Source organism: Rhincodon typus, chromosome 14 (genome assembly GCF_021869965.1).
Source record: "Rhincodon typus isolate 14 chromosome 14, sRhiTyp1.1, whole genome shotgun sequence".
Lineage (NCBI taxonomy): Eukaryota > Metazoa > Chordata > Chondrichthyes > Orectolobiformes > Rhincodontidae > Rhincodon > Rhincodon typus.
In genome coordinates, this window is record NC_063345.1 from 67,540,626 (window position 1) to 67,552,575 (window position 11,950).

General features: G+C 42.5%; 2 protein-coding genes across 2 annotated transcripts in view; both read left to right on the top strand.

Annotated features, from left to right (window-relative positions):
- Nucleotides 1-11,950, top strand: part of LOC109919972 (sodium- and chloride-dependent neutral and basic amino acid transporter B(0+)-like) — a 225,969-nt gene that overhangs the window by 45,569 nt on the left and 168,450 nt on the right. The gene's annotated exons all lie outside the window — the stretch shown is intronic.
- Nucleotides 1,363-7,869, top strand: LOC109936451 (T-cell-specific guanine nucleotide triphosphate-binding protein 2-like). Its single transcript, XM_048605063.1, has 2 exons — nucleotides 1,363-1,454; nucleotides 2,591-7,869. The coding sequence occupies exon 2, from the start codon at nucleotides 2,598-2,600 to the stop codon at nucleotides 3,780-3,782; it is 1,185 nt and encodes a 394-aa protein (XP_048461020.1). The 5' UTR covers nucleotides 1,363-1,454; nucleotides 2,591-2,597; the 3' UTR covers nucleotides 3,783-7,869.

Below are 11,950 nucleotides of genomic sequence, written 5' to 3' on the forward strand. Positions count from 1 at the left end.
TTAAATAAAAGTGTCTGGAGTGGGTCGTGACGCTCTGACTGAGAGGAGGGGCTGTTATAGCTGAACTGAGGCTGATATTGGAAAGGAAACTGTCTCCTGGAAAGTTGGAGACCACATTTTCAACCATAAAATCAGCCTTTGACAAGGTGCCACAGAGAGGCTGCTAAATAAGATGAGAGCCTATGGTGTTAGGGGCAAGGTACTGGCATGGATAGAGGGTTGGCTGACTGGTAGAAGGCCGAGATTGGGGGATAAATGAGTCTTTTTCAGGATGGCAGCTGGTGACTAATGGAGATCCAAAGTGGTCAGTGGAGGAGGAACTGAAGACATTGTTGCTAAGTTTGCAGATTACACAAGGATTGGTGGAGGGACAGGGTAATAATGGAGGAAGTGAGGAGGTTGCAGAAGCACCTGGATAGGGTAGGTGAGTGGGCAAAGAAGTGCCAGATGCAATACAATGTGGGACAATATGAGTTTATGCACTTTGGTAGAAGAATAGAGGCATAGTCAATTTTGTAAGTGGGGAAAGGATTTGAAAATGTGAAGCACAAAGGAATTTGGGACTCCTAATTCAGGATTCTCTTCAGGTTAACATGCAGATTTATTTGGCTGTTAGGAAGGCAAATGTAACGTAAGCATTCATTTCAATACGGCGAAAGGACAAGAGTGGAGATGTACTGCTGAGGCTGTATAAGGCTCTGGTCAGACTGCATTTCTAATATTGTGTGTAGTTTTGGGCAATATATCTAAGGAATAATGTACTGGAGTTGGAGGAAGTCCAGAGGAGGTTTACAAGAATGATCCCAGGGGTGAAGGGCTCATCATATGATGAGCAGTTGAGGACTTTGGGTCTGTACTTGATTGAGTTTCGAAAGATGAGGACAAGTAGTATCTGATTGAATACTGAGATGCTTGGATAACGTGGATATGGAGAAGATGTTTCCATGACTAGAAGAGATAAGGACCTGAGACCATAACTTCAGAATGAAGGGGCAACCATTTAGAACTGAGATGAGGAGGATGGTGAATCTGTGGAGTTCATTGTCACAGAGAGCTGTGGAGGCAAATTCATTGAATGTATTTAAGACTGAAATAGATGGGTTCATGATTAATAAGGGTTAAGGGGAGAAGGCAGGAGAATAAGTTGAGAAACATATCAGCCATGATTAAATGGTGGAGCAGGCTCGATGGTCCAAATAGCCTAACTCTGCTTCTATATCTTATGTCTTATGGTCTTACATGCAGCAGTCTTACATGAACAGAAGCAAAGCATTGATGTTCTGGAATTGCCATCGGTCATAGCATCATTGGAGATGTTGGTTGGTTCGCCGAGCTGACTGGTTTTCACGTAAACATTTCATCCCCTTCTAGGAGACATCTTCAGTGTTGTCTCGCCTCCATTGAAGTGCTGTTGTTCTGTTCTGTTCTGAATTTATATGGTCCGCTCTGTTAAGGTGGGTAGTTCTGTTTCCAGTTTTGCACCGTAGTGGTATAGATGGGATCCATTTCAACATGTTTGTTTATGGCACCAGTGGTTGAAAACCAGGCTTCCAGGAATGCTCGTGCTTGTCTTTGATTTGCTTGTCCTAGTGCTGTTATGTTGTCCCAGTTAACCTGATGTCCTTCTTTGTTGCGAGTTGTGTTCGTGTATTCTGGTGGCGAGTTTCCTGCCCATCTATCCTACTTATTGCTTTTTGCAGTTGGCGAATGGTATTTTGTATATCATATTCACCCTGCTCATTATGGGTATTGGACCTTTCGTCTTTGAGAGTAGCTGGTGAAGTGTGGCTGATGGTTTGTGTGCTATCATATTCTAAGACATCATTGAAGTCTTGTAGTCAGTTCCAATATGTCTCTAACAAAGGGATGGGATGGCCAGTGTGTTGGGGGGCACAGTGTCTTCTTGGTGTTGTTTATTAGCCAAGTACTTTGAAAAGTACTGAGGAAGCTGGATATCTGAAATAAAGTAGCATAATGCTGGAAGAACTCAGCAGGTTAGGTGGCTTCTTTACTGAGAGAGGAGCAGTGTGAAAGGCTGAGGGAATTTAATGTGGAGCCATTGGCCTCCCATTTCAAAGTCAGGGTGAGATCCCTCCACTGGCCCTGAAAGGCATGTTGCCATTTTGTGTAGCTCAGCCTATTCATTGCCTGACGTTGTGGCTCCATCCTCTGCATCTAAGAGCTGCCAACTTGAGGGCTAGTAGCCATGAAGTGGCCATTAATGTGCCACTTATGGGTCTTAATTAGCTGAAGGGTGGGTGTGCTGTGGACACCGATACACTGGGAAAATTCTATGTGAGCAGGTGTGCAATGAACAGAACATCCCTCCTTCACTGTCACACCTGATTTTACACAAGTACTGTTTGCTAGCACACTCCCAGGGAGTTTGTGGAGGGTGGGGAGAGTAGGGTTGGGTGTGAAATTTCAAACCATGTTTCAGATTGATGACTTAAATTCCAACGATCATTCTTTTAAATGTTGCTACAAAATCACTCACTTGGAGCCAGATATCAATTTCCTAAACTGGCGAAACTTCTCAAATATTCCTGAACTTATATGTGTGACATTTGTGTACTGTTGTTCTCTGCAGAGATCAAATGGCCCAGTCCACTCTCTCCAAGTTCTTCACTCCTCAGGACAGTAGGAACCTACAACATCAGTACAATACGGGGCATTTGGAAGCTGTGATTCTTCAGATGAAGAAGAAGTCTGACAATTTAAACCACATGCAGCTGAACATTGCAGTGATGGGGGATGTGGGCTCAGGGAAGTCCACCTTCATTAATGCAATGAGAGGACTTCAGAGTGATGACCAAGGAGCTGCTCCAACTGGGAATGAAGAAACCAGGATTGAGCCAACCAAGTATCCTTATCATTTTCTGCCTCATGTCCAACTCTGGGATCTTCCAGGAACAAATTCCTTTGGGTTTGAACTAAATCATTACCTAAAGAAGGTGAATTTTGAAAGTTATGACTTTTTCATTATTATTTCTCAGTCTCGATTCAGAGAAAATGATGCAGATCTTGCCAAAAAGATTCAAGATCAAGGCAAAGAGTTTTACTATGTCCGGACCAAAATAGACAATGATGCCTGGTCACTGAAGAGACAGGGAGCTAACCTTAATGAAGGCTGGGACAGAATCCGCAGAGACTGTGTCAGTAACTTCCAAAGTGTAGGGGTTGCACCACCAGCTATTTTTCTGATTTCTAGTTTCGATCGAGAGGAATATGACTTTCCTGAATTAAAGAACACACTCGCCAGGGATCTCCTGAGCATTAAATTAAACATCTTTTCACTGTCAATCCCAAAGATTATGACAGAAATTACAGAATACAAACAAAGGATGTTAGGGAAGAGAGTCTGGATATTGGTCATTCTTGCTGGAGCAGTAGGTGCAGTGCCAGTGCCAGTGTTGTTTATCATTACTTGTAATGGGTTAACAATGGCTGGATTGATATACCTTCAGAAACAGCTGGGAATCAGTGATAAGTTTCTGCAAAATTTGGCCAGCAAAATCTCCAAGCCATGTTCCATTCTGAAAGCTGAAATGAACTGCCAATTGCCAAGTAAGATACGACCAGTATTTACCAAGATCCTGTTCGGAATCACCCTCGTCACCTGCATAATAACTGGGATCAGACATAGCTTCAGTCCGATGACCCAGTCTATCTTTGGAGCAGTGTCATCCTTTGCTTTTAGCTACAAGTTGCTGTCGGATTCACTGAGACAGCATTTGGAAACTGTGCACCAGTTAGTGAAGAGTGCACTGAGCAGAGAGTGATATCATTCCCTGGACATTTCACCAATCAACATTACTGCTCATTATGTTTAATGTAGAATGAGATAGGTTATTCTGATCAGGACCTTAGTCAAAATCATTTTCTATTCTGTGCCGAGGTGAGAAAATCATAGAATCCCTACAGGGCAGAAGCAGGCCCATCAAGGCCACCCTGACCTTTCAAAGAACATCCCACCCAGACTCACACCCTACACTACAATGTTGTGTTGCCCATGACTAGTCCACCTTTCCTGCACATCCCTGAACACTACAGGGCAATTTAGCATGGCCAATCCACCGACCTGCACATCTTTGGACTGTGGGAGGCAACTGGAGCAACCCTTGCAGACACAGGGAAAATGTGCAAACTCCACACAGACAGTTGCCTGAGATTGGAGTCAAACCAAGTCCCTGGCGCTGTGAGATATCAGTGCTAACCACTGAGCCACCATGCTACCCCGCATCCTAGCTTTTGTTATTGCTCCACTTAATTAAAATGGAAATAGATAAAGATAAACTATATTGATATTTGTTTATATTTAATATACTGCCCGTGCAGCTCCCTGACATTCAACACTCCTTAATATGAACCATCCTGCTAATATTTGGAGCGAATAATGAGACTGAGTCTGATCGTGGATTAAAAACCAGAGGGCCACTTATCACAGTCAAACCCAATCACTAATTCTGCTGCAACTTCACAGCTCTCTTTACCTGAAGAAGGAGTAGATCCAGTTTAAAATTTTAATTTGGTTTCTCTCTCAATAGATGCTCTCAGGCCAGCTAAGCTCCAGCATTTCCAGCAACTTCTGCTTTTAATACAGATGTCCAGCATCTGCAGTATTTTGCTTTTATCTCTCTGCAGCAAAGTTTCTCTTGATCATTGTTCTGATTTGCTTACAATGAATCTTCATTTGTAAATATTTTAATTCATAAGTCATACATAGAAGAAAATAACTTTGGGGATTTGAGACTTTTTTTATATCACAGAATCACAGAATCACAGGAACGTTATGGTGTGAAGGCGCTCAGTCAGGCAACCATGTCTGTGCTGGCTCTTTTGAGTATTTGAACTTTATGCTAATCTACTCCCTTTTCCCCAGGTCCTTGTGGATGGTTATTTCAATAGAAATAATCTAATGCATTCTTGAATGCTTCAATTAAATTTGCCACTGCCACAGTAAGTTGCCTCCATCACATCCCCAGACACTACATTCCATATCTTAACCTGTGTGAAAACATTTTTCTCACCTCATATCTGCTTCTTTTGCTAAGTGTTTTAACACGGCGTCCTTTGTTTATGATCTTTATCCAGTAAGAAATGTTTCTCTTGTAGACTTCAACCATGGACAAACCCCTTCGGATTTTAAGACTTCTGTTTTATCTGCCCTGAGTTTTTACTTCTCCAAGAACATAGTCTCAACTTCTCCAATGTACCCTTAAAACTAAAAGTCTTTTCAATTCTCCAGCTGAGGTCTAACCAGTGCCTTATGAAAGTGTGGCATAACCTCCCTGATCTTGTATTCTATGCCCCTGTTAATGAAATCCAAAATGCTGTCTGTTTTATTAACTGCTCCCATGGCCTGTCCTGCCTCATTTCATGAATCATGTACACAGCCACTCAGGTCTCTCTGCTCTTACACTTCCTTTAGAACATGACCCTTTATTTTCTATGATCCCTCCTTGTTATTTTTACCAATGTGTTTCACCTCTCAGTTATCTACACTGAACTTCATCCGCCACCTATCCATTCAATCCACCACTTGTCAATGTCTTTTTTGAAGTTCTACACTGTCCTCTCTACAATTTATAATTCTCAAATTTTGTGCTGTTTGGAGACTTTGGAATTGTCCCCTGCACACCAAGATCAAAATCATTAAAATACATAACAGGAGAAGTGAGAGTCCCAGTATTAATCCCTGTGGAACTCCGCTACAAACGTTCTTCCAGTCTGAAATTGCCCATTCACCATTGTGTGGAGCTGGAGGAACACAGCAGGCCAGGCATCATCAGAGGAGCAGGAAAGTGGACATTTCAATTCGGGACCCTTCTTCACCCTGGCCTGCTGTGTTCCTCCAGCTCCACACTGTGTTATCTCTGACTCCAGCATCGGCACTTACTACCCCCAATCACTATTGTACTTTGTTCCCTATCCCTCAGTCAATTATGCTCCCACGTTACTACTGTCCCTTTTATTCCATGACCAAAATCCTTCTTCACAATTCTGTTGTATAACATTGTATTGAACACCTTTTGAAAATCCATGTAAAAGATTTGGGAGAGTGAGACACATGGTTGTCTATTTAAAATTGAGGATGCTCAAAGGTGAGAATTGGAAGCGTGAAGAGCTCCGAGAAGATCATTGGGATTTGCAGAGAGAGGGAGGGCTGAAGTCATGAAAGGATTTGAGACCAAGGATTAGAATTTTAACATTGTACATAGGGATTCTGAATAAGTGAGATTTGATGGAAGTTAAGACATGGCGGATCTCAAGTTTACAAAAGTTGGATTGTGAGAGATTAGACAGAAATCAGTCAATCAATCAATCAGTTAATCAATCAATAAGTTGTCCCCTTAACACCCACATCCTGTGAATGATTTAAAAAACTCCTAATATCCTGGACCACAATTTCTCACATATTAGTCTTAACACCTTAAAGCTAACTGTAACACCCTAAAACCCATAATATTATTCTTAATACCTGAACACTAAAATACTTTGACATTTACTCATGATCATAACCAAAATATGTCTGATGAACGCCCTCCCAATGGGCATTATGCTTCTGGGGATACATAGCACTTACAGAGACAATTCCACAGTCACTCCCAGCTCTCCAGAGCTTCACTTCTCCCTCAGTGCCAGATCGGAATTTCCTAAGATCTGCCCACAGCATCAGTTGTTGTTGCAACTGATATAGATGCTGACTGTTGGTTATTCACCTTTTTATGTCAGGGTACTGTACAGCTGCTCATCAACATTAGGGAGGCAGCATTTCTTCCTACAGATCTTTACCAAAACTTTGAAGTCCTTCCTATATTCACATCTGCACTCACAGAAGGATCTTTCCATCCCCCTAATGAAGTCCCCATTACCTATGTTTTCCCAATTTTCATTTTGTCCCTCTGTACAGCTGATCCATACTCTGGACCATTGACTTCTCTCTGATTCCAATCCCGAGAGGAACCATCACTCTCGTCAGTATATAGGCTGTAGAACAGTCAGGAAGTGAGATGTACTGAGGAGACAACCTGTGTGATCCTCCTTGAGGGGTAGTCACCCATTACTTCTCGACCTGGAGTCTCTGAAGTTGCAAGATGATCACGTGAGCTATCCATCGTGCTCTCAGCCTCACGGACATGTCACAGTGATGCAAGCTGCTCTTTAAACTCCGAATATGCAAGCTTGAGCAGCTCCAACAGGGAACCATTACTGCAAATGTGCATTTTTTCAGATCATGTAAAGTGTCCAGGAGTTCCCACTTGATGCAGGCTGCAAATGATGGATTTATATGCCCTGCCATGCCTCTCTTTATCAGACAACTCACTGAACATATCAGAAATAAAACTTCAGACTTAATAAAACTTCAGATTAAAAACTTAAACACTCATTTTAAACCTGGTTTAGTTATTCTAAACCTATATTCAAGATTCCAACTTTAAAAACTACCTTCCATCAGAATTGTTGTTTCCTTAGATTCTGTCGTTTATTCGTTGTGGCCGTGGAGGACTGAAGGAGCAATTATTTCCACTCAGATACATCTAGAGATCACTCTTGTGCTCACTCAATCAGAAGATGGAAGATTGACCGTCCTAGAAGAAGCAGTGCCTTCAATATCTTCACAGAATCACACCAGTGCTAGGTACCAGCTACTGGCAAGAGACCAACATGAATAACCTCAGTTCCTCCCTGTAGCCTCTGAGCTATTGTACTATTAACAAGGTCCTATGTGGGGTGCTGCCTTCCTGACCCTCACCCCATCTAATATGTTAGGGAATAGCCCACCCAGTGGAATGAAGACTTCCTCACCATAATTGGGAGCGTTGAGCCTGGACTTCCTCTCCTCTAGACTAAGATGGCCAGCTGTCAGCCAAACAGAAGTATCAGTTCTGAGCTCTCCATTGCTTCAGACACTGGATCAAGGTTGAAGGCAAGTGTTTGGGAGTCTCTTAAAGGCAAAACTGAGAGTCACCATTGAGCGATGGAGGTGGAGGGGTGGGAGTGGGGGTACTGGATTTGAGAGGTCAAGAAGTAATGGGGCAGGGGGCCTGGTGGGAACAGTCTTTCTACATTGGGGTCCATTCAGGAGAAAGATCCCATCCTCTGTTAACTGGTGAAAAACAATTCTTAAACATATGCTCCAATGAATATTGGCTGCTCTCAATTATCATTGGAGCATGGTATGATTTATTTTGAAAAGGTTAATCATTTACAATATTGTACATTTGGGATACACCAATTGTGTGCATGACCCAATATTGCACATTCTGTGGTTGGGGAACTTCACCATCACTCTCTCAACAGGTGTATTGTTTAAAATGGGAACATCTGTGAAAGTAGGAGGGCAGGATATATTAAAGGACAAATGGTTTCAGGCTACAAAAGCCAAAAAAGAATGGTAATGATTAACATAAAGAATCATCCTACCTCACTGACCCCTCTCTCAATGAGCCATCTGTCTTTGGTCAGAGCATGTATCCAAGCAGTTCTTTTCAGATTCGAGTAAATATAATTGAGAAGGCTCAATCACAGCAATTTGCTTAAATCTGAATGTTTATTAAGTAATAATAATTGATTGTAATGGCAATAATAAATTATTTTCGTGGTAATGGTAAATGGAAAAGAGAAAAAAAAAAGCAACAAGTCTCACGCCTTTCTAGAAAAAAGCAAAGAGTCTCATGTTCTTCTGCCTGTCGGGGACCCCTCAGTCGATGACTGGTCTGGAGGCTTAGGTTCGTTCCTCGAACTGTTCACGATTCAGAGCCGAAACAAAGTCCAGCAGCAGCAGCAGCTTGGAACGAAACTTTCCTATACAGTGTGGCAAACAGCCAGCACAAAGAAAACAGATACAGAAAGACAAAACTGCTGGCCGGTACAGAAAACACCGGACGGGAAAACAAGTGCAGGTGTCATCTTCGGCTGGTGAAGGAATGTTCACAGGACTCTTTCAAGGTCATGCAGCTTGTCCAGTATCATTAGCAATTTTAGCCATTCAACCTATCCTGGACAACATCGCACCCTAAGCCCTCCCTCTCTAACCCGTCTGCCGACAATACTGCAACCTCACTCACTGGTCTGTCTCTCACTGACAATTCCCTCACTGACACCTCATTGCTGCTTGTCCTCACTGACCATTCCCTCCCGCACCGTAACTCATTCCTAACTGGTACCTCTATCACTCACACCTCTCTCACTCTTTTCCTCTCTTACTGACTTCTTCCACCAAACTCCTTCCTCGCTGTTTTTCACACAATGACTATTCCCTCACTGAGGGTTGGTAAGAACCGGAAAGTGTCGGGAGTGCCAATATTTTCAACTTGTTGACAAATTAACAAATTTGTTAGCACACTCAAGGGATTACTGTAATACAAATTAGTGAAGACAATGGCATCTTAAGCGGGCAAAGATGAACAGGCGAAAGATATGAAAACAAGTCAATTCAGAACATGAGTGGATCAGCAGGTTTTCTTAACTATAGATCATAGAATCCCTACAGCGTGGAAACAGGCCCTTCAGCCCAACAAGTCCACACCGAACCTCAGAGCATCCTACCCAGATGCATCCCCCTATAACCCACCTAATCTACACATCCCTGAACACTATGGGCAATTTAGCATGGCCAATCGACCTAACCCGCACATCTTTGGACTGTGGGAGGAAACCAAAGCACCCGGAGGAAACCCGCACAGACAAGGGGAGAATGTGCAAACTCCACACAGACAGCCACCCGAGGGTGGAATTGAACCGGTGTCCCTGGCACTGTGAGGCAGTAGTGCTCGCCACTGAGCCACTGCACCATCCAAATAATCCTTTGCTTATTGAAGGAAAAAGACAGGAGGAGAGAAGGTGGACTTGAATTGACAGCGGAATGGAGCATACAAGGAATAATGTCCGTTCAGTAGCCTAAGACTCCGCTTAATTCTGGATGACTGGCCATCTGAATATTTGGTCTAGAGATAGTAGGAACTGCAGATGCTGGACCATCTGAGATAACAAGGTGCAGAGCTGGATGAACACAGCAGGCCAAGCAGCATCAGAGGAGCACGAAGGCTGACGTTTCGGGCCTAGACCCTTCTTCACTTGGGCACTTGCCAGGGGTCAATGGGGACACTGATGGCTGGGGTGGAATAAACAGTGTAGGCTTTCTGTAATCATAAGCACATATTGCAGCTCAGAGCTGTGAACACATAATGACATATGTGGATAACATAACCATGGGTATTAGTTTGAACATGATTGGACAATGGTCATATGCGTGAACTTGGGATGTGAACCAATCACATGCGGTTGAGTAAAGATATGAGCAGTAAATATGCAACATTTTGATTGGAAAATATTATCTGTAGGAATAATCAATTAGAAGCTCGTTATCTCTAAAAATGGTATAAACCTTTATTCTTATAATAAAGTTTTAAGCCGTGTGCCACATTGATGTGTACATTTTCCATGCAGCATGAATAAACAATTGAACAAAGGAGCATGAGTTTTGTCTGGTTGAGGAGGAAATAAAGGATTAAACTCACCCTTTCATTTCCTTACACATTCCAGTATATTGGTAATTGGTAATGCTCCTGCACAGTGCCTTAGGTATTTAGTGTGCTCCAGAAATATAATGTAAACAGAATCAAGGCTTTTCAGTTGTCCTCTTTACTAACTCCTGCTTGTAAAGCAGAATTCTAAGTCCAAAAAGGATAGGGAGGCAACTATTAGCATAGAGGCCCCCTAGTCTTTCAAAGCCAGATTTGTAAAGATATTAAAGCAATAAACCTCAGCCCTTAGCTTCTTGAAAGCTTATTTGACTATTTTTCTCCAAAGCCACTTGACTTCCTGTAAACAGAAATGAAGCAAATGGATGTTTTAATGTTTGCACCAGCACTAGGGGCAGCTGGTTAACGCCACGATAAATGGAGGTGACAAGTTGTTTCAGAATTGGAACATAGTAAGATTGGGATAGGATCGGATAAGAGGGAAACCATACAAGAAGGCCAGGTAGTTAATTAATCAAGTCTGATAAGATAAGGCAGGAAAAGAATCACTCAGCTTCGCAGTGAAAAATCCTCCAAAAATGTGACACAATTGACACTGAGCCAAAAATATGCATGATTCAAGCTTGAATATCTATTTTTACCAGCTTCCCCAGAAGTAAATGATAAAGATATTGTTCGATTGGTGCATAAATCCCCAACATCCAAGTCATGCTTGGCTAACTTTGTACCTCCTAGTTTATGTCTACACATCTCCTTTAATTCCATAAGCAACCTCCCATTGCCTGAACTCTAATTATGTAAATATGGTGTCCAGCTGCCCCAGTATTTCAGAATTGGCTAACCAGATAATAGGAGGTTCAATTTCTGAATAGTCCAGGATGCGTGAGGGCCATCAGCAGCTGCAAAATTGTACACTAACAAAATCTCTCATTTCCTGGTCCATTCTACTATTACCATCAGCCAGATGATCAACTCTGGTTCAATGGGGAGTGCAGGACGGCAACATGGTGAAGCTAACCAAACAGGATGACTTGCATGCCAAACAGCACAAGCAGCAAGTAATAGACACAGCTAAGCAAACACTTAACCAATGGATCAGATCTAAGCTCCATAGTTTTGTCACATCCAGCTGTGAATGGTGGACAATTAAACAACTCATTGGAGGAGGAGGCTCGACAAATAAACCCATCTTCAATGATGGGGGAGCCCTGCACATCTTTGTTTTCAGTTCAAACAATAAGGCTAAAGTATTTGTAACAATTTTCAGTCAGAAGTGCCGAGTGGATGATCCATCTTGGCCTCCTCCAAATGTCTCCAGTATTACAGATGCAATTGGCCATCCAAATTGATTCATTCTGGAAATAGCTGATGGCATGAGATACTGCAAAGTATATACCACGAAGAAGATATTAGAAATTGTACTGAAGACTTTTGCTTCAGGACTTGCCATGCTCATCACCAAG